The 21298-nt window shown below is 43.7% G+C and overlaps 1 protein-coding gene across 3 annotated transcripts in view; it reads left to right on the top strand.

The window, feature by feature from the left end:
• CCT8 (chaperonin containing TCP1 subunit 8) overlaps positions 1-21298 on the top strand; it is a 1023638-nt gene that overhangs the window by 394928 nt on the left and 607412 nt on the right. For all 3 annotated transcript variants that reach the window (XM_044071397.1, XM_044071395.1, XM_044071396.1), the window contains exons 7-9: positions 3483-3620; positions 4182-4360; positions 9792-9858. In XM_044071397.1, coding sequence (XP_043927332.1) covers positions 3483-3620; positions 4182-4360; positions 9792-9858 — 384 coding nt within the window. The remainder of the gene's footprint in view (positions 1-3482; positions 3621-4181; positions 4361-9791; positions 9859-21298) is intronic.

Below are 21298 nucleotides of genomic sequence, written 5' to 3'. Positions count from 1 at the left end.
CTACCTTTTTGGGGGCAAGAAAAACTAAAGAAAATGGCTTCGGATGCATGTTTTTATACCCCTGACGACCTGACATCATGGAAGAGAAGACAGTAACTGACGCAGGACCCAAGACTTTGGAATTCAGGCCAACTGAGGGCAACCTGCCAGCAGATTACCCAAATGTAATGACTGCAACAGTGAATACACTCTAACATCTACATTTATGGTAAGTGTACACAACTGTACTATTTGCCTATGCCTACTTCACTGAGGTAGAATATCCTCGTTTTTCCTCAGTGACAGTGCATAGAAAAGGCAAAGTTTACAGCTCATTTTAAATGTGACAATGAGGACCAAAATGTTTCCAGATGGGAACTTTGCTGTTCAGGAGTTTATGCGCTGCATGCTGTAGCTCCGAGGCAGGTTTAGAAAAGTCAGCAAAGCAGTAAGTGATTAAGGAATGCTGCTTCAAAGAAGTGAATGATGACCATAAGAAATTTAGGTCATTGTGTCCATTTTGCAGCTGAGCTATTTCAGAAGTTAAAGCCAGTTACTTCACAGATCTGTAGATCTTTATATAAAAATCACAGTGGCATATTTTATCATTTCCATAAACGAATGCAACAGTGCAAGAAGTGAAGTGCATGCCCCAGTTAAGTGTGCATACAGTTTTATAGGTAGGTACTAGGCTATTGGCTCTAGGGCCTATATAAGTCTAGCCAAAAAGGTACCCTGGATTTTGCCACCCAAGAAAATTATTTTACTGTGCTCCTGTCAAGCAGAGCCACAGAGTTGATCCCCGGGGTGAATTTCCTATTTCCCATCCAATCATCAAGATTTGTTTTTGAGTGCTAATGAGGAGCTTTGTTTGATATTGCTAGGTAGTTTGTTCCAGAGTATGGGAAGTCTCTGGGATAGGAGTCTATCCCTGCAGCATATTCTGTTTATTGTGGTGACAAGGTTTAGGTTCCTAGAGCGTGTAGCTCGGAGGGATTGGGATTTCTTTAAGTGGAGCATGTCCAACAGCTCTGGGTTTGACATAGCTTTCTATGTTTGGCAGAGATCTCCTCTGAGTAGGCGATATGCGACCGAGTAAAGCTGGAGTTGTTTGAGACGGTCTGTGTAGGGCATCTTTTTGAGGCTGGTAATCCTCTTTGTGAGGTATTTCTGTGGTCTTTCCAGTTGTAGATGTCTTGTGAGGTACATACCAAAAGAGGCGGATGGGTCTAATGAGTGACGAGTAGAGGGGAACAAGGACCTCTTTTTCCTGGATGAAAAACCTTTTGTGATGAGGTGCGCCACGTAGAAGGATTTCCTGACTACTGTGGTGATGTGATTATCAAAGGAGAGACTACTGTCCACCTGTGTCCTAAGGTCTCTTATCACCCTTTCGGTGTTAAGTAGACTACCACCTATGTGGTAGCTCATGGGTACAGAGTTAACAAAGGGGATGACAGTGCACTTTTTGGCATTGAGCTTGAGGACATGCCTTTGACACCAGGCATCTGTCTCAGTGAGGCCATTTTGTAGGATGTCCAGATCGTTAGGAGTTTCGATTATAGCTCCTAGTTTGCAGTCGTCTGCAAACTTCATTAGCCAAAGACCTTCTGTGTTAGCCTGTACTTCAGAAAAGTAGATACCAAACAGGAGAGGACCCAGGACTGAACCCTGTGGTACTCCACTTGTCACTGGTTTGAAGTCGAGTTTGGAGTCTACTAGTTTCACAGTGTGGGTTCTGTCAGTGAGCCAGTTGGCAACCCATCTTGTGACATAAGGATTTATACCTAGTTTAGTGAGTTTATCTGTAATTCCGGAGTGTGGGATGGTGTCAAAAGCCTTGGCGAGATCTAGATAGGCTTTGTGAACCACCTTACCCTCGTCTAGGGCTTTGGTGACTGCTTCAAAGAAGTCCATCAGGTTAAGGAGACATGATCTGCCTTTTACAAAACCAAACTGGGTGGGGGTTCAGAGTTTGGAGATTACCAATGTCTTTGTTTATAAGTTCTGTGATGATACGTTCCATGGCCTTGCAGACCAGGCTGGTTAGGCTAATGGGGCTGTAGTTCCCTGGGTCTGTGGTGGCTCCCTCTTTGTGGAGTGGGATAACCATTGCTGTGTGCCATTCAGTGGGCACAAAGCCTGATGTGAGGCTATAATTGAACATGGTGCTTAGGTGGCTGCCAGTTCATTCTGTAGTTCGTGTAGAACGCAGCCTGGGATGTTGTCAGGTCCCATGGATGCTGTGTTCTTGGCTTTGGAGAGTGTGGTTTTTACCTGTCCAGCCGTGATTACAGGAAATTTGCATTCTTCCGTTATAGAAATGGGCCCTTTAGAGGGTGAGAGAGGCGTAAAGTTGGCACTGAACCTATCTACCAGGATGTTGGCAATATTAGTTGGTTCTGTATATTTAGTGCCATTGTGCTGTAACTCAGAGCAGATCTGAGTGTTGCCATTGAGATTCTTGACATAGCTATAGAATGCTTTGTGATTTTCTTTAGAATCCGTGGCATTTTGTTTTCGTAACTAGCTTTGGAGGATTTTGTGTGATCTCAGCTTCTTACTGAGGCTGACCAGGGAGTTCCTCCAGTCATGAGATTTTACTCTTTTTTTTGCAACAGTTTCTTTCTTTTGTTGTAGAGTTTGTTTATGGCAGAGGACCACCAGATTGGCTTCCTTTTTTTGGAGGATAGCATCTTGGCTCTGATAGGAATAGCACAATCCATGCACTCGTATAAGTGCTTATAAAGTGCATTTGTGTAGGATTCAGCAGTCGTACCTCTATTGTCCATCTGCATGGGTGTCGTGAAGTTTGCCATTTCTGTCTTAAGAAGCGTGAAGTTGGCTTTGGAGAATTTTTTTTACGGTGGTTTCCCTAATGGGGGGGTGGGGGTGGGATGCGAATGTCTAGGGTGATTAGCTTGTGGTCGGATCTGACCAATGAGGAATTGACCACTGGTGTGGAACACTGGTCGCCCATGTTGGTAATGACCGGGTCTAGGATATTGCTGTCCCTGGTGTCTGTATGCAAAGAGCACTTTAATTTGTGGGTGACCTGTGTTGTCTTGTACTTTGACATCAGAATTTAGAACTGATTGTTTGTGTCTTTTGGCTTTTCCCGGTGAGGGGTCGCCACAGCGGAACTCTGGTCCGCTAATGATTGGCAGTTGATTTTTACGTACGGCTTGCCAGGCCTGACGCACAACCTTCAACCTAGGTACGCCAATTCACGCATATCTCCACGCAGAAGACGCTCTAGCTGAGAATCGAACCGGACAGCATCTTACTGTGAGGCGACAACGCTACCCCAGCACCACCACCGCGGTTCTAGAATTTAGGACTGATAGTATGTAAAAACAAAGTACATTTGTGAATGTTATCCATTACTTCAACTTGTCTGTCTCCGTTATCACAACTGTATGAACTTAGTTGTTCTGTTCACTAACAGCAGTCTTGGTAACGTGAAGAATATTTATTTATTTATTTGTTTGTTTTACTTAAAGGGAAGCGGCATTAGTGCATCTTCAGTGTTACATGGAATGGTATTTAAAAAGGAAGCTGAAGGCGATGTTACTTCAGTCAAAGATGCCCGAATAGTTGTTTATTCTTGCCCGTTTGATTGTACGGTAACAGAGACAAAGGTATGTATTGCTGTTTAGTAATGTTATAGACTGGTGTAATGAGAATAATTGCTTTTTTGATTGTTGATCATTACCCTAATTTGCATGAGTGACTGCAAAAATAATACTGGATTTTCGTTGTATTGTCTTACTGTCCTGTTTTTACATTAGTTGCATATTGCCATTGTAATGCCTGATGCTGCAGAGAATGGAAATATCAAGGCAGGAAATTATCCTTTCTCTGCTTCCATACCTAGAAATTTTATTTATATTTAATGGCTTTAAGTAGGCATAGTTTGAAAGTACTCACTGATTGCTCTTGGCTGGACACCCTTTCTATAGTTCTGTCAGCCATTATGTCAACTGCAAGTGCAACAGTTGAGGGCTTTAGGGAAGAATCTATCTCTGATATTCTTCTTGCCTATGGGCATGTCTTTAAGTAGGAAAGGTGTCATGGGCAGATTTATTCAGAGGAAACAAATGGTATATGAAGTCATTTTGCACTAAAGAGCATTCTGTGAAACTTTAAATTGTCATCTAAACGTCAGCCATTTCTCTGATATGCATTGCTTTTCTCTTTAGGGTACAGTGTTGATAAAAAATGCAGAAGAACTTATGAATTTCAGCAAAGGAGAGGAAAACCAGCTGGAAGCTCAAGTGAAAGCTATTGCTGATACTGGTGTAAATCTACTGGTTACTGGTGGGAAAGTAGCAGACTTGGCTCTCCATTATGCTAACAAATATCAAATCATGGTTGTCAGGTAAGGAAATATTAACAGTATGCGAAAAGACAGTATTACTATTTTGTATTAATATTTCTAAAACTTGATAGAAATTTTTATCAAATGTAACTAGTAAACATTTTAAGAGGAATCAAGGTAAAAAACGTGGCAAAGTACTTTTGATATTGTAGGATGGCCCTACTCTTGCAGTTTTCCACCCTTTATTCACGTGTATAGTTTTAGACCAATGCATCTTTTTGCCTTGTGTTTTCCCCTGAATGTTTACATCAGCCTTTGGTGTTGTACATTTTAATTTTGAGGGGATTTGTAAGTGGGCCCAACCAGTGGACTGAATATCTCCGTTCTGGTATCAGTTTGAGCAGTAACTTCTGGATCTTTGTTATGGGGTATGTCACTGACACAGCAGGTGCACTTCTGTCACATTGCTTTACATTGTCCACACTTTTCTGTCATCTTCAGAAAAAAAAATATCTGCATTATGTGCCAAAGAAAGTGGAGCACTAAATCATAGAGGCAAAGAAAGTACCCATATGCTCATTATATAGGAAGTGGGTCCATTGCTGTCATTCACTTCCAGAAGAAAGTCAAGGACCAAGTCAATCCAGGTCCATGGTGCGGCATTGCGGTAATCAGCTATGGAAGCAAGACTGTCATTGAATTTACTACTTTCATCTGCTGCATACTGTTAGTTTTAGCAAGTCCCTGTGTTTGTGGTGCTTTGCAGAAAAGTCAAATATCAGTTGCATTAAAAATGTGGTGGATTGTGGTAACAGAGTTGGGAAAAGTCCTGCAAATTGAAAATTTGAGGATCATTTTGATGATTACCTTTCTTTTTACAAAGCATAAAAACACAAGATAATCAAACAGGAGTCCAGGTCTAAGGTGTAAAGGCTCGACTCCTTAGAGGCCTATTTGGTGCACACTAGTGCATGTTCGGTCTTGTTCATTTGTGGACATGTTACAGTATGCCAGGTGTTAGAGTTTTCCTCTTGTTGACCTCTCCTGATGTGGCAACTGTGTATTAGTTGTTGTTTGGAGGAGAGTTCTTCACTCGAGTTGTTTCTACATTCTCATGCAAACAGGACTGAATCTTGTCAGTACCCTTAGCCTTCTAAGACCATAACATTGAATACCACATGTAGGTACTTTAAGTAGTAAAATAAAAGCAAATTTAAAATCGGTCAGTAATTAAGCAGTTAAAAGTTTAAGGTCCAGCTCATTGGAAAGGGTCTGAATGAAAAATAAGCCCTTTCATCAGGTAAAAAGCTGTTTTGTAAAATACCAAATTTGAAAATGTTTTTTGTCTTTATTTTTCTACAGTTCTTGTAACATAGGTAGGTATATTGCCACAAACATTGACATTGTTAATATTGCCAGTATGTGAGTAGAGCAATAAATATTAAGAGTAAACTCTGATCATGCACCTCTGGTCTTGTCGTGGTGGGAATGTTGTTTTTTTTAATGTCTTAGAAACATTTTCTAATATTAGGAAAAGTTTTTACTTGAGTGTTTGTTTTTGAGTTTTAGTCCCTTTTATTTATTTATTTATTTTTTAAGTAATGAGCTGACCTTAATGTTTTGATTTAAATTTTTTTTTCCCCTGTTAGTCTTTATACACCGTATATGATATGTCACACAGGATACTATGTTTAATAAGAGCCCCGCCTCTTTCTATAAGCCATTTTATTTGGATACACTGTACATAGCATTACTAATTCAGCTGTTTGTCCTATGCTTTATTTTTGTGTGAGTTTTTTTTTTTTTTTTTCTCTCTTTCGGTTTTTCCCGTTAGGGGTCGCCACAGCGGATCATCTCTTTCCATTTCTTCCTATCCTCTGCATCTTGCTCTGTCACACCAACCGCCTGCATGTCCTCTCACCACGTCCATAAACCTTATCTTAGGCCTTCCTCTATTCCTCTTACCTGGCAGCTCCATCCTTAGCATCTTTTTCCCAATATACCCATCATCCCTCCTCAGCACATGTCCAAACCAACGCAATCTCGTCTCTCTTGCTTTGTCTCCAAACTGCCCAACATGAGCTGACCCTCTAATATACCGATTCCTAATCCTATCCATCCTAGTCACACCGATTGCAAATCTTAACATCTTTAACTCTGCCACATCCAGCTCTGACTCCTGCCTTTTTGTCAATGCCACTGTCTCCAACCCATATAACATAGCTGGTCTCACTACTGTCTTGTAGACTTTCCCTTTCACTCTTACGGATACCCGTCTGTCACAAATCACTCCTGACACTCTTCTCCACCCATTCCACCCTGCCTGTACTCTCTTCTTCACCTCTCTTCCACATTCACCATTACTCTGAACTGTTGAGTACTTGAGTATAATTTTTTATAAATGACTACTGACTTCCACATTGTAATTACTGGTCAAAAACAGTATTTCTGCTGCTGGATTCTATTTGCTTTTTTGCTTTTTACTTCATATATATATATATATACATATATATATATATATATATATATATGTATATATATATATATATATATATATATATACATATATATATATATATATATATATATATATATATACTGTTGGTTATTATTTTTGTATTCACCCTGTCTGAACCTGAAAATTGCTCCCAAGATCAGTGGTGTATTCTGGTTAACATGTTTGTGCCAAGCGGAATGGATTCTTTATTGTATTTTTTTTTTCTTGTGGTTTTGGAGCAGCTACTGGTAGCCAGCCCTGTACTGGGTCCAGCATTTATAGGCTAAATACAGGTTGACTTTGAACTTTTTTCCTTCTTCAACGTGGTTACTTATTTAGTATACATGGAAGCATGTTCGGCCAGGAAAAAATTGCTGAAGTTTTCACCTAGTACCAGATAAGCCATCAGTTCTGTATTTACTCTGCCAGAGTATATTTTCTCACTTTTCCGTAGACATATGTGCTTCACAAGCATAGGTTGTGTGCTCAGATATTCCCTTGTTGCATTTTCTGTTTGTGTCAGAGTACTGAATATGACAGTTGCAAAGAAACACTTCAGCAAAAAGGTGCTTCTCCTGTGTCATTTTTCTTTTCTGATCAAAACAGAAGAATCTGTGAGCCTTTTGCCTTCTGATGATGATCTGGGATGAATCCTCTCTCATCGGCAGCTCGTTGTCTGAGGATTCCACCTTGGGGAGACTGCTGATATGATTTAGGGGTATTCCACAGTTTAGCCACTGTGTACCTTTCCTTTCCCCCCTGTAGGTTCATAGGGAAGTACTAGGGTAGCTGCCCTTGTGGGCCATTTTAAACCTAACCAATTTCTTTTTTGTGCTGTAAACAACTTATCCCACTTAGTTACACTATCCTTGCACATCCCATGGTTGTTGATTATGTATTACCTGTTGTGAGAATAACTGGGATTATACCATAGATGAGGGAACAATGGATTTATAGATTCATAGATTAGTACTAGGCTAATTGCCTTTGTGGGCCATTTTAAGCCTAGCCAATTACCCCATGAGAGAATCAAACCCTGTACCTTTGATTTACAAGGCAAACACCACCTTTGATTTATAAGGCAAACACCTTAACCATTATGCCAACCTCCCACAAAATGCTTTGTTACCACCATACATTTCACTGCCTAGTGTTGAATCCAGGACCCTGTGCAAAACACTCAGAGCAACATACCGCTATGCCAAATCATCAGTGTATGGGATAAAGCCATTTATGAGCTGCCTCTGTCCATTAATGATACGGGGTCAGTCCTGGGGTGAATTTTCTGTTTCCCATTCATCGATCAAAGATGCGCTTAAATGTGGACAAGAATTAACTTTGTTGTGTGTTTGGGGAGTCTTTTCCATAGCAGCTGTATCCTCTGAGAAAAATACCTGTCCCTCCAAACTGTTCTGTTGATGTTGCTGAAGGCAGATCCCTAGACAGAGTTATTTCTTTTGCCATTTGACTTGCTGATGTACAGTAAATCCATTAGTAATGGGTTCCATATGAAACGGACTTTACTATTTGGGTAAAGAAATAGTCATTGACAAGTTCTTTTCTAGAAACATTATTTTGGGCTGATGTGCAAAGTATTCAAACGAGGATAGCACTGTGGTGTAGCGGTTAGATTTGATCTGATGTTGTCCTTGACATTCTTCCCCACTTAAGAGTTTGGATCCGATCCTTGTATCCGACTCTGCCGAATTTACTAGACTTCGAATCTAACCCTTGAGCTCCTCCTCCTACCCATAATGTTGTACTCCGTCCCTGTTGCCTCAGATCATGGTTGTCTTGTTCGCATACAGACGCAGGTTCCCCTTTCGAGTGAACTTCTGTTTATATCTTTCTCCTTCCTCTAGTTGTCACTGGTTGTTAGGGACTTTTTCTTATTTTTCCATACTGTTTTCTCAGTACTGTTTGTATTACCACTGCTGGTATTCTGTCTTTGTCTTTACCCTTTAAGGTTAGGGTATTTCTGCTTCTGTCATAGTTGGTAGTCTTTTCTTGCATTTTTCTCCCTTTGTTGAAAAAAAAATTCTGTTATTTTTTTCCTTTTTAGTGTTTGTCATCTGTTACTGCCATTATGTTGGATAAACCTACAAGGTTTAAAAAGATCCCAAACTCACATTCCCACAGGGAGTGCATTTATTGCTAAGGGGTCAGGCATTGGACACGGAGTGCCGAATTTGCGCCACCATTAATCCTAGGCTGTGGCGGACAGAAGAAAAACTTCTTTTGAGGGGGTCTTTTTCCTTCTTTCGCTTGAAGGGCTCAAACCCCTCCAGGCTCAAGTAAGTCTCCCACTGTGGAGTACTGTAAACTTTCCTTTTTGAAGTCCCGTAGGTCTTCGTTGGAGCCACCAACTAAGACCAGGAGACTCTCGGATCCATCACCCTCGGATCTGAGAACGTCTTGATATTTGAATCCGAAACCTTTAGATCCTAATGCTTCAGCTCCATCTGTAATCACAATTAGTCCGTCAGATCCCCCTCTGATCCTAAGTCATCAGATCTGAAACCAGGTACTTTCTGTAGGAGTACAACATCTGACTATGTTTTGAAACCAGTCTCACCTACCTTGCCTGCTCAACTTCTGCAAACACCTAAGAAGCATTCCAGGTCACCATCCACCTCTTCCTTTTCCTGTTTATCTCTCTTTTGTGGCAGTAAACATTTTTTTTCATTAAAATTCAATGTATAGTTGCTGCTTTGCTTTTTGAAAGTAGATGCACAGTCTAAATAAATCTTTAGAAGAATGTCAAGTTATCTTGGTGATGCAAGCATTTATTTACATAATTAAAATATCAGTGTGGAGAGAGTCCTGAAAATGCCTAGTAGTAAAGGTGTTAAGTGCTTACAGAAGGCAAGTAGTAATGAGATGAGTAGCATATTAATGTTACTACTAAATGTATAATGGGTTAAAAAATCTTGCTAAAACCTGTATACAAAAACCAAAATGTAGTTGTTTTTATTACGTTTATTTTTTTGTTAGATTAAATTCTAAATGGGATCTCAGAAGACTTTGCAAAACAGTTGGAGCAACAGCACTTCCAAAACTGGTATGTATATTGTTTAACTTCTTTGTAAAAGGCAGACCTACATTGTGTTTTGTTTTTTATTTTTGTTTGTTGTGCTGCTGCTGTTGTGTAAAATGTAGCTGTTCAAAATTAGTGCACTCTTCCCCATGGGTTTGCACTTGTGGATTTCAGCCTTTAATAGTGAACAGTAGGATTTCATCATTTACATATAACCTAATTTATTTTCCACATGGCTGTGGGAGCATTGAACCTATTCCAGCTATCAGTGGGTATAGGGTATTAAATCCTTTTTGGACAGGGCACCAGTCCATTACTGAATTCAGTATGCATGTGAGTACACAGTCACAGACCTGTGAGCAATATGGAGAACACAAGATGTCCTTCTATTCTCATGTTGCTGCATTCTCACATGTGGGATCCCCTGCCTCAGGCGACCCGAACGTTTGGCTCTTATAAAAAAGCTTAGCCTGGCTGCTGTAAGGTGCGTGGGACGTCATACCCTGGGACCATAAAGCGTGGGCCATAAATTTGACATCCGCACACACAGACCTCAGAACTTCTCTGCTGCAGTTGAATGTCAGCTTGCTCATTCTGCTCCACACTACTGACTACATTAAAGGTAAGTACCCCCTTTGGGAATATTTTCTTATTTTTTTCTAGGCTAAGCTTATGTTGCTGTTTATCTGTTAGCCGATTCCTTCTATGTCATCTAGAATGGGAAAATGTAAGTGCGGTTGGCAAATTCTGCACAAAGATGCACACAACATCTGCTTATTTTGCTTAGAGCTATCCCACAACCATACATGTAAAATCTGCCAGTCGTTCATCTCTAAGACCCTACGCAGCCGTCTGACAGCCCTCAAATTGTTTGTAGAAAACCAACATTTAAAGCGCCTTGCCCTCTGTTTGGATCCTGAATCGGCCATCCAGGCAGAGCCGCCTAAAAAGAAGGCCAAGTTCTATAGGCCTAACACTGTGCCTCCAACTTCAGACTCCCTGAAGTCTTCCAGTCTAGGGGCTGAGTAATGTCTGATAGGACTGGCAACTTCGGGTACCATTTCAGATGCCGCCCTTGCTTCTCCAGCCAGCACTTCTGTGAAGGTTAATGCAATGTCTGTCTCCATCGATGTTGAGGGGGAACCTGGCTTGTCCATACGGCTGCCATTACCCGGTTCTAAGGAAGGTGGTATGACACCAGGCCGGGCGTCTGATTCCAGGTCCTTAGCCTCTCAGACTACTTATAAGATGACTCCTCTCAAAATGAAACAAAACACTAGGCATTTATCTCCCCCAACAGAAGATCAGCCTGTCTGGCAGGCATTTTCCCAGTCACTATTTCAGGCCTTTATGGCCCTGAGGCCTACTGCCTCACATACTCCTGCCTTGCCAACTCTAAGTCCCAAGCCTGCCTCTGCTAGCTCCATTCCTCTTCCACAGACTCAAGAAGAAGACTCTTCCTCTTCTTCCTGTGATGAATCTCTCACTTATGCCTCCCAGTTGGCCTCTCCCATAGAGTTATGCTGCCCTGATGAAGATTCATTGGAAGGGGACTTCCCACCAGAAGACACAACTTTTGGGGAGACTGTCTCCAAAATGAGAGAATATTTCAAGTGGGAGTCCACCCAAATAACTGAGGTGCAGGAGAGATGCTTTGAACTCCTGCAGATGGAGTCCCCCTCTCCTTCGGCTATTCCTTCAGTGATTCCTGCATACTTGGACCCCCTTTGCTTCTGTTTCTAAGACCCAAGAATCCCAGCCACCAGCCCCCAAAAGACCAGACAGGTTCTACAAAGTTCCTGATGATTATAAATATCTTATCAAACCTCCCGTGGCAGACCCAGCTGTGATTGCTGTGGTGGCTGACTAGCAATCCAGGCATATCACAACCTGTTCTCTGCTGCCATCAAATAAGGACAGTAAGATGATGGACAGGCTGGGAAAGATCTACACTTTGTCAGCCCTGGCCTTTAGGGCCATCAGTTACCAGATACACATGGTAAAGTATGCCCTAGATCTAGTTTCACAGCCCTCTACCCTACTCTCCTCTATGCCTGGCTCCCCAGCTATGCCTCATGTTGCCTCAAAACTTTCCCTAGCATCACAAGTAGCCAGACGTTCAGTAAAATACAGCTACACTGCTGCCGAAGCCTCAGCCAGGTCAGCTGCATCTGTTTTACGTAGGTATTCCTGGCGTAGACTTCAACCTCTGCCAGATTACTTCAAAAACAAGATTTTGGATGCTGCCCTCCCTGGACAACATCTTCCTTTTTGGAAAACAATCTGCAGAACTTTTCAAAAATCTGCAGGAAAAATGTAAAGAACTACAGGACCTGAAGCATCAACTCGTATCCCCAGTTCCTAAATTCTGTAGGAAGTACCCAGCAAAATTAAGCCTTGTTAAAAGGGCACCTGCTCCCTCTTCTTCAAAGCCAAGGAAAGGAGCCAGAAAACCCTCATCCACTAGGACTAGAAGCTGCTACCTGGAGTTCTGTGTACATACTTTCACCAAGCATTACCATCTGCCAATTTTCTCTAAATCCAGAGCTGACTTTGCCACTGCAGTCTTGCAGGGCCTTATAGCTGGTCATACCATTTGCCAATTTTCTCTAAATCCAGATCTGACTTTGCCACTGCAGTCTTGCAGGGCCTTATAGCTGGTCCTAATGCTATGTAAATTCCTCCTCCCATCCTTAGCTTTGAGAATCTACCCAAATGTGATGACTTCAACAGTGAAACACGAAGAGCATAGTACAGTTGTGTACACTTACCATAAATGTACATGGTCGAGTGTATTCAACGTTGCAATACTGGTTACCCTCCCTCCAGCTCCCTTACCTTTTTTGGCTATACCTCTACTCTCCTTTACTATGCTCAAAAGCGTTTTGGTGTATTTGCTTTTTTGTTGGTGGTATAACCTTGTATATTTATAGATTTTATGGCTTCCCATTAGGAGGGCACGTGACAATTGGGGCAAGAAAAATTGATGTAATGGCTTTGGTTGCATGTTTTATACCCCTGACTATCTGACGTCACGGAAGAAGGGACAGCAACCGACGCAGGACCCAAGACTTTGTTAATCAGGCCGACTGAGCTCTACTGCAAGCAGATAACCCAAATGTGATGACTGCAACAGTGAATACACTCTTAACATCTACCTTTATGTTAAATGTACACAACTGTACTTTTCAGAGCAGGCTCTATGCATCATCAGTTCTCGGCACTTCCCTTTGGCTTATCTACTGCACTCAGGGTATTCACAAAATGCCTAGCTCCAGCCATTGCATATTGCAGGCAGAGAGTGATTCAAATTTACCCATACTTGGACGATTGCCTGATTCAGGCGGGCAGTCAGGAATTGCTGTTACAGCACCTGACATTTGTAAAGAGACTTCTAGCTTCACTGGGATACACCATCAACGAAAATAAATCACATCTGGTACCCAGCCAACAGATTGTATTCCTGGGAACAAGCTTGAACACATCTTCCCAGATGGCATTTCTCACTCCAGAAAAACAAATTTATTTGGCAAACTACTTCAGTCTACTGGCCACCAAAACCCAGCTATGTGCAAGAAAAATAATGCAAGCCCTAGGGTTCATGGCCTGTTGCATTCTGCTAATTCCATGTGCAAGACCGCATATAAGGAAACTTCAGTGGTGCTTAAAAAGTCTCTGGTGCCAGCATTCTCATGACCTGGAAACAATGATTCCCATCATTCCTTGCCAAAGGACAGAGTTCCTTTGGTGGGCAGAAGCCTGCTACCGCAATAAGGGACTCCTTTCGCTCAATCCCCTGCTGCCCAAACCCTAACAGACGCATCAGACTATGCATGGTGGGCTCACATGGCAGGACAGTGCATTGAAGGCAAATGGAGCCCAAAGCAAATACACCCGCATAACCGTCAAAAAGAAATGTTAGCTGTACAGAATGCTCTGATAGCCTTCAAAGGCCTTACTCTTCCAGGACAACTATTGGTAAAAACAGACAACACCACAGATGTAAGAGTGTTCAATCTCGCCGTTTGTTCTTATACACGGGTTTGGAGCCGATCCTCGGCTCCGAGTCGGCCGAATTGCAAAGCTCTGAATCTCAGAGAAGTTCCAGTCCAGCCCATATCCCACAATCCTCCCTGCCATTACTCAGATCGAGTTTGCCGCTGCAACAGATCGTATCGAGGAGAGCTCGGACCAGATAGAAAATTGATATTTGGTTACTATTTACAGATAAGCTACTGATTTTTTTTCCTGATATAACCTTATATTTCTTAGATTGTTATAGAAGTGCTGTGTGTGTGTGTGTGTGTGTGTGTGTGTGTGTGTGTGTGTGTGTGTGTGTGTGGTTTATTTATTTATTTATTTATTTATATATATATATATATATATATATATATATATATATATACACCCTTTTTTTTTTCAGGCACCCTTCTTCTTTGGGTGTGGTTTTGTGAGTGTCTTCTTTTATATAGCCCTTTCTACATATCTATATACATATAGGATTAGCAGTTTTTCTCTACTCATTAGCTATTGTTGTTATATTAGTATGTCAAAAAAAGCTAAATCTGGCTTTAAAAGATGTCAGTGTGGGCAGAAAATGTCCATTACTGACAATCATGCTTCCTGCGTCTACTGTCTTGGCCCTCTCCATCTTCAAGAGGATTGCTCTATTTGCCATTTCTTTAGCGGGAGGGTCATGACAGATAGGCGCAGGAAGCTCATAGACAGAGGGTTACTGAAGCCTGCCTTTCAAGAAGCTTTGGACACGTCTGATCAGGCTTATAAATCCTCGAAGGGGTCGAAGATGTCGGAGCCTATGTCATCGGCTCCGAGTTCATCTTCTAGGGTTCGTTCGCCAGTTCCACAGATCTTGGGGCCGAGCGTCGAACATTTATCTTTTCCTGAGCCCCAAATCTTGGAACCGGTGTCGGAGCTGCCACCACCGTCCATTCTTCGGTCGGTGCCATCTTCGGCTCCTTCGACCCGTTCTTCCAGACCTTTATCTGAGACAGATGTGGATCGTGTCCTGCAGAAACTCATGGAAAACACGGCCCTTTCCAAGTTAATTGCAGTTTCCTTCCAGTTGGTGTCGAAACTAGAAGGCCTCCCCATATCTCGAATGGGTCCTCCTTCGAGACCCATCCAGATCTCGGAGCCGGGAGAGGATGACCTGATGATAGTGGAGCCCTCTGTGCCGAAACAGTCCATTGCATGATCGGCACCATTGACTTCGACTCCTTCGGAACCAATAGGGGAGTCGCGGAGCCGACTGTCTCTCCTCGGTTCCGGGACCAAGAGTCGTACCGACCTGTCGGTACCGACTCTCCCTCTCGGGGCCTCGGCACAGACTGGCTCGGCTCCATCCTCGGGGTCAGAGCCCACGGCACCTGGGTCTGGGATGCTCCCGTGTTCTTCGGAACCGGGGGAGCCCTCGGCCAGGGGTTTGGGGGCCTTTGACCTTATGAGGAAAGTATTGTCTGCACAGACAACCACATCATCAGGGGAATCTTCTCCTTCCCCAAAAGGGCCACTTTCTGTTTCTGCTCCCACGATCCATCCCAAGCGTAGAGCCCAATTGCCTCGGCCACCCCCAGAGGGTACCCCCTGTTCCTTGGAGGCCTCATCAGAAGCCCCCTCTGATGAGGTCCCGAGGAAACGGTTGTGCAAGAGGAGGCACATAGATTCCCCACAGGAATCTCTAACGTCTGATACCGACTTGGATGAGGCAGAGGGGTCCCCCAAATCACCCTCTGAGGATATGTCATTTGCAGACTTCCTGGAGATCTTGAAACAGAGGGGTGATTGGCAATCCCTAGCCCCCACTGAGGACGAGTCGGTGCTGCTGAAGGCTTTTGGGGCTCAACCTTCTACCTCCTGGGTAACTCCGCCCTTTGATGAATTAATGGATTTGATTGCTCGAAGGGCATGGGAGGCACCTGACACAATGGAACCAGTCCCTAGGAAACCAAACAAGTTCATCACTGCCCCCAAGATAAATCTTATCTCACCAAGGGAGTTCCTGTCGACGCTCTGGTGGTGGCGGCAGCCATGAAAAAGGAGATGTTTGAGTCTTCCTCATCTGTTCATAGGTTCATACTAGGCTATCTGCCCGAGGGCATTTACAAGCCTAGCCCATCGTTATGTGGCTTACGCCACCCCTTTAGTATGGGGAACTATACCCATTATTTTGCTGTTCCTCTGTCGAGCAGTGACACTGAGGTAATCCCTGGGGTATATCTGCGATCTCCCATCCATTGGTCAAGATTTCTCTTGAACAAGGCCAGCGAGGTGCTCTGCCTCACATATACCGGGATTTTGTTCCACAGCATAGGGAGTCTTTGGGTGATGAATCTATCCCTCCAGCACGTCCTATTAATAGCCGTGTCGAGGTTTAAGTCTCCCGCCCTTGTGGCTCTGATGGATCTAGATTTTTTGAGGTGAAGCATATTCATCAAATCTGGGTTTGACATGGCCTTGTAGGTTAGGCAAAGGTCACCTCTGAGCAAGCGGTAAGCGACTGAATAGAGCTGGAGTTTTTTCAGTCGGGCAGCATAGGACAGATTTTTGAGACCCTTTATTCTTTTGGTGAGGAACTTTTGTGGCCTCTCCAGCTGCTGCAAGTGTCAGGTCAGATACATTCCGAATGGGGCATTGTACTCAGTCATTGGTCTGATGAGTGATGAGTAAAGGGAGACTATGACCTCCCTTGATCTAGATGAGAATCCCTTCATGATAAGGTGGGCAATGTAGAAGGTTTTCCTAACTACTTTAGCTACATGGGTGTCGAATGACAGACTACTATCAACCTGGGTCCCCAGGTCCCTGATAACTTCTTCTGTGCTCAGTGGATTGCCACCTATTTGGTAGCTAGGGGTAACCTTGTTTTTCGAAGGGTATGACTATGCATTTTTTGGCATTTAAATTTAGGCCATGGCTCTGGCACCAGTTATCCGTTTCTGTGAGACCCTTCTGAAGGATATCTGTGTCAGATGTGTTTTCTACTATGGCCCAGTTTGCAGTCATCTGCAAACTTTGTCAGCCATAACCCTCCTGTGTTTGCTTGTACTTGGAAAAGTAGATGCCAAACAAGAGTGGGCCCAGGACTGAGCCCTGTGGGACACCACTTGTGACAGGCTTTGAGTCTGACATGGCGCCAGCAACTCTGACCCTGTGGGTTCTGTCACTCAGCCAGTTTGCAACCCATCTTGTGATGTATGGGTTAACATTTAAGCTGATGAGTTTTTCAATGATACCCGAGTGGGGTATTGTATCAAGGCCTTCGCCAGATCGAGGTAGGCTGTATGGACTGCCTTTCCCTCATCAATGGCTTTGGTGACTGTTTGAAAAAGTCAACCAAGTTTAAAAGGCATGATCTGCCTTTGACAAAGCCAAACTGGGTTGGATCCAAAGTCTGCAAATTCCCTATGTCTTTATTTATGAGGTCCATTATGATCCTCTCCATGGCTTTGCAGATAAGGCTTGTCAAGCTAATAGGCGGTAATTTCCAGGGTCGGTGGAGGCACCGCCTTTGTGAAGTGGGACCACAGTTGCAGTGCGCCACTCCTGGAGTGCGTATCCAGAGGTAAGACTTTGATTAAACAGCTGTCCTAGCTGTGGGTTTAATTCCTCATTGAGTTCGTGGAGCACACAGCCGGGGACACCATCAGGTCCCATGGATGCTGTGTTTTTGCTTTGGAGAGAGCAGTTCTCACTTGGGCGTTGGAGATGTTTGGGGGCTGCAATCGTTTGGTATAGATATCTCTCCTTTTGGGGAGGGGAGTTTGCACTGAACCTGTCAGCCAGTATGTTGGCAATGTCTGTAGGATCAGTAATCTTCACATCATTTTGAACTAGTTCTGAGCATATCTGGGAGTTTCCTCCCAGGTTTCTAACATAGCTAAAGAAGGCCTTATGATTGTCTTTTGAGTCTTTAGCTATTTTTCTCTCAAAATTTGCTTTGGATGATTTTATGAGAGCTCTTAGTTTTTACTTATAGTGATCAAGGGTGTCTTACCTTTTAAGGATTTTGCTCTATCTTGTAGTAGCTTCCTCCTTTTGTTGTAGAGTTTGTTTATGGCTGGGGTCCACCAGACTGGACGCTTGCCTTTGGTACAAAGAGTCTTTGTTTTGCTTGGGATTGCCTTATCCATGCAGTCCTGCAGGTGCTGGTAGAAGGCATTTGTAAGTGATTCAGCGGCTTGAGTACTGTTTTCCGCCAGCTCGGGGCCTTAAAGGAGACCACACTAGTCTTTAGAAGTGTGAAGTCAGCTTCGAGAAGTTCTTTACGGTGGCCTTTTTTATTTCAGGAGGGGTGGGGATGAGGACCTCCAGCGAGATTAGTTTGTGATCTGATCTCACCAGTGAGGGGTATACTTCGGTGTTGAACATTGTGCTCCCATGTTCGTGATGATGAGATCAAGTATGTTATCTCCTCTTGTGGGGATGGTGACTAGTTGTTCCACGGCATTTGAGTTTATGAATTCCAGGAACTTTTGGGCTAGGGTGTTTGGGCTTGAGTAGTGTTCCCAGTCTATATTAGGGTAATTGAAGTCACCTAGTATGATGGTGTTTGGTGATACATTTATCCCCTCTAGTGTTTTCAGGAAGGCCATGTGAGGTTCCTGAGTTTGTGAGTGCCTGTAACATGCTACAATTTGCAGAGCAGTCTTGCCTATGGTTAATTGCACCTGGATGGTCTCCGATGCATCGTGCGTTGCCACCAGTCTTGAGGTGTGGGTGTCCTTGATGAATATGGATACCCCCCCTCCTTTCTTGGTATTGTCCGGATTTTGGGGCCAGAACGCATGATATGAGGAAAAACCTGATAGTGCTGGGGTGCTCTCAGGAGCCTTGAACCAGGTTTCTGTCACAGCACAGACATCGATGTTCTCCATACTGAGAAGGGCCTTGAGTGCGTGCATTTTGAGATTTAGACTTCTGGCATTGAGCAGCATTACCCTTAGTTTTTTCCTTTTTGTGTTCTAGGGTGGTAGGTTTAGAATTTGAGCCTTGCCTAAAAAGGCACTATGGGGGTGGCAAGAGCCTTTGCCAATATCCGGAATCCCAGGGTGACAGGTGCAAGCCGTCCCTTGAAGCAGCGTGGCTTGTCCAGCATGTCATCCCAGGCAGACAGACACTGGATCCCCTTTGAATGACACCAGTGTTTAAGCCAATTGTTAAAGCTGATCATCTTATCTCTGTATTGTGGCATCATTCTTGGTGAAGGTAGGATACTGCTCAAGGTCAGGGTCATACCTGCCTGGGCTACATAATCAGAGAGCTCCTCAATGTCTCTTTTCATGTAGTCCAAGGAGGTGCGTCTCAGGTCGTTTACACCAGCGTGGACAATGACTGAGTCGTATTTGTACCTGCTGTTGAGAGACCTGAGTGCTTGCGTTATGTGGCGGATTCTAGCGCCCGACAGGCAGCTTACTGTGACCTTCTCCTTACTCAGTCTGGTGAGCGGGCCGTCAGTGTGTCTGACTATGGAGTCACCAATGACTAGTGTGTCTGGCATTGTGTTTGGCCTTAAGGGCTGTGACTGTTTGACACTCTGACTGTGAGGTCTATGTGTTGCAGGTGTTGTGTTCTGAGGTGGTGGTTGTTTGGGTGTCTGCTTTGGTGGCCTCTGCTGTTTTGGTAGATTTTTGATCAGAGCCTCCGAGTATGTCTTTGTGTGTTTATGTGTATGATTTGAGGTTGTGATGGTACTATGTGAGACTGGGTCTATAGTGTGTGTGGTAACCTTCTCCTCCTGACTGGTCTTGCCAGTCCTATGTTGAGAGAGCTCAGCCTCCAGTTTGGCCGTATAGTTGCATCTCTCGCATGTATTTGTGTTTTGTGGGAGGAGGAGAGGGTTGTAACATTGCCTCAATATTCCCAGGTTCACCAGCTGAGCAGGAGAGGACACTAGCAACTGATCCCTCGACATGCTAGAAGGAATAGACAAAACAAGCTTTAAAAAAGATTCCGGGGGGACGTGGGTGACCGAGAAATGGGGGTTTGCCTTTTTGGGGTACTATCTATGACAAGAGTGCCGTATCAAGGTAATAAGTACTGTAGGAGCAAGTGCTAGGTTTAACAGATAGAGAATAGTCTACTTGGAGTCAAGTAGAGATGCTCTTTTTAGTTATAGGATACGCTGATTAGATCAGTAGTATAGTTCGAGGAAGGTAGTTTTAAGGGAAAATTTGAAGTGGACTTTAGGTAGCCCGAATAGTTTAAAACTGCTTAACCGGCGGGCTAAAACGCGCTTTATAGCAGGGGGCTGGAAAAGACAGGAAATGACCCAAAACGGCCAATAGACTACAAGTTACTGCCTTAAACCACTCCTCTAAGGACAAACAGGCAGCTCAGTACTCCCCACTCTCACTGGTGAGTAAAGAAACTTCCCCCTGACCAAACAAGGAAAATGGAGAAACACAGGAACCAAGACAAAGCCCAGGGATCAGCAAAATCTGGTCTCTGGAACACTAGTTAGGAAAGTATGGAAAACAAGGACATTTCTTTTTGTTTTTTTCAAGTTTTTTCACAGAAAAGCAGAAAACACAATAAATGCTATGATTTTCGACTAAATGCTATCAAAAGCTAGTACACTTGAGTGTATTAGCCTGTAGTTTAACTTTTAGGCAAAACTTAAACTAGCAAGTGCAGTAAACAGTTTTAGCTTATAAACACAGTAAAAACAGTGCAAACTTTGATAAAACAAGCAGAAACAGTAGTCGAAAGGCACAAAAAGTCGAAAAAGCCAAGAAAAATACTTAAAATCTGGAAAGGTAGTCTTTTTTGTCTCTGCTGCTAGAGGAACACTGCTGGCCACCACCTCCTAATAAGGATTCTAGGACTATGGACAGATATGGGAAGCGCGTTTTTAGTTCAGCGACTTTTTCCTTGCGTTCGCTAAACTATTTGACTCACTTCACACGTTTGCAGAGGGATCTCATCAAGGAGCTGACAGATACCCTCCAGGGTAACACAGATGCTGCTGTTTCAGAAAAAGTAACAGCACAACTTAACACCCTCACCTCCATAGTAAACTCATCCATGAGGCTCATCTCGTATGCAGCCGATGGATCGAGTAGAGCTGCAGCTTCAGCGATTGCTCTTCAAAGACAATCATGGATGCGGCTGTGCTCCTTTGCGGAAGCCTTCAAGTCTTCCTTTGCCAATGCCCCTTTTGATGGTGCCACACTTTTCGGGCCCAAGGTTAAGGAGACTCTCACTCGGTGTGAGCAAGAGGGAAAGACCCTGTCTGCTGTCGGGGTCTGTTTTTCCGCTCCTACTAGACCGTACCCCAAAGGGCAACGAGGCGGAAAAATGTGGTTCCGTAAGAATCTGGTATCTTTCCAGACCACACAGAGTGATACTCCCTCCAGAGGCAGAGGAGGGGGTAGAAATGGAAGACGCCGCCCCGGCGGCAGAGGGGGTCCGCATAACCAAGGTGACAGGGATTCCGTCCCTGGGA

The sequence above is a fragment of the Protopterus annectens genome, chromosome 5.part0, assembly GCF_019279795.1.
Source record: "Protopterus annectens isolate FY-2018-M chromosome 5.part0, PAN1.0, whole genome shotgun sequence".
NCBI lineage: Eukaryota > Metazoa > Chordata > Ceratodontiformes > Protopteridae > Protopterus > Protopterus annectens.
The sequence above is the reverse complement of the archived record's forward strand: the minus strand, read 5'-3'. Positions and strand labels throughout refer to the sequence as shown.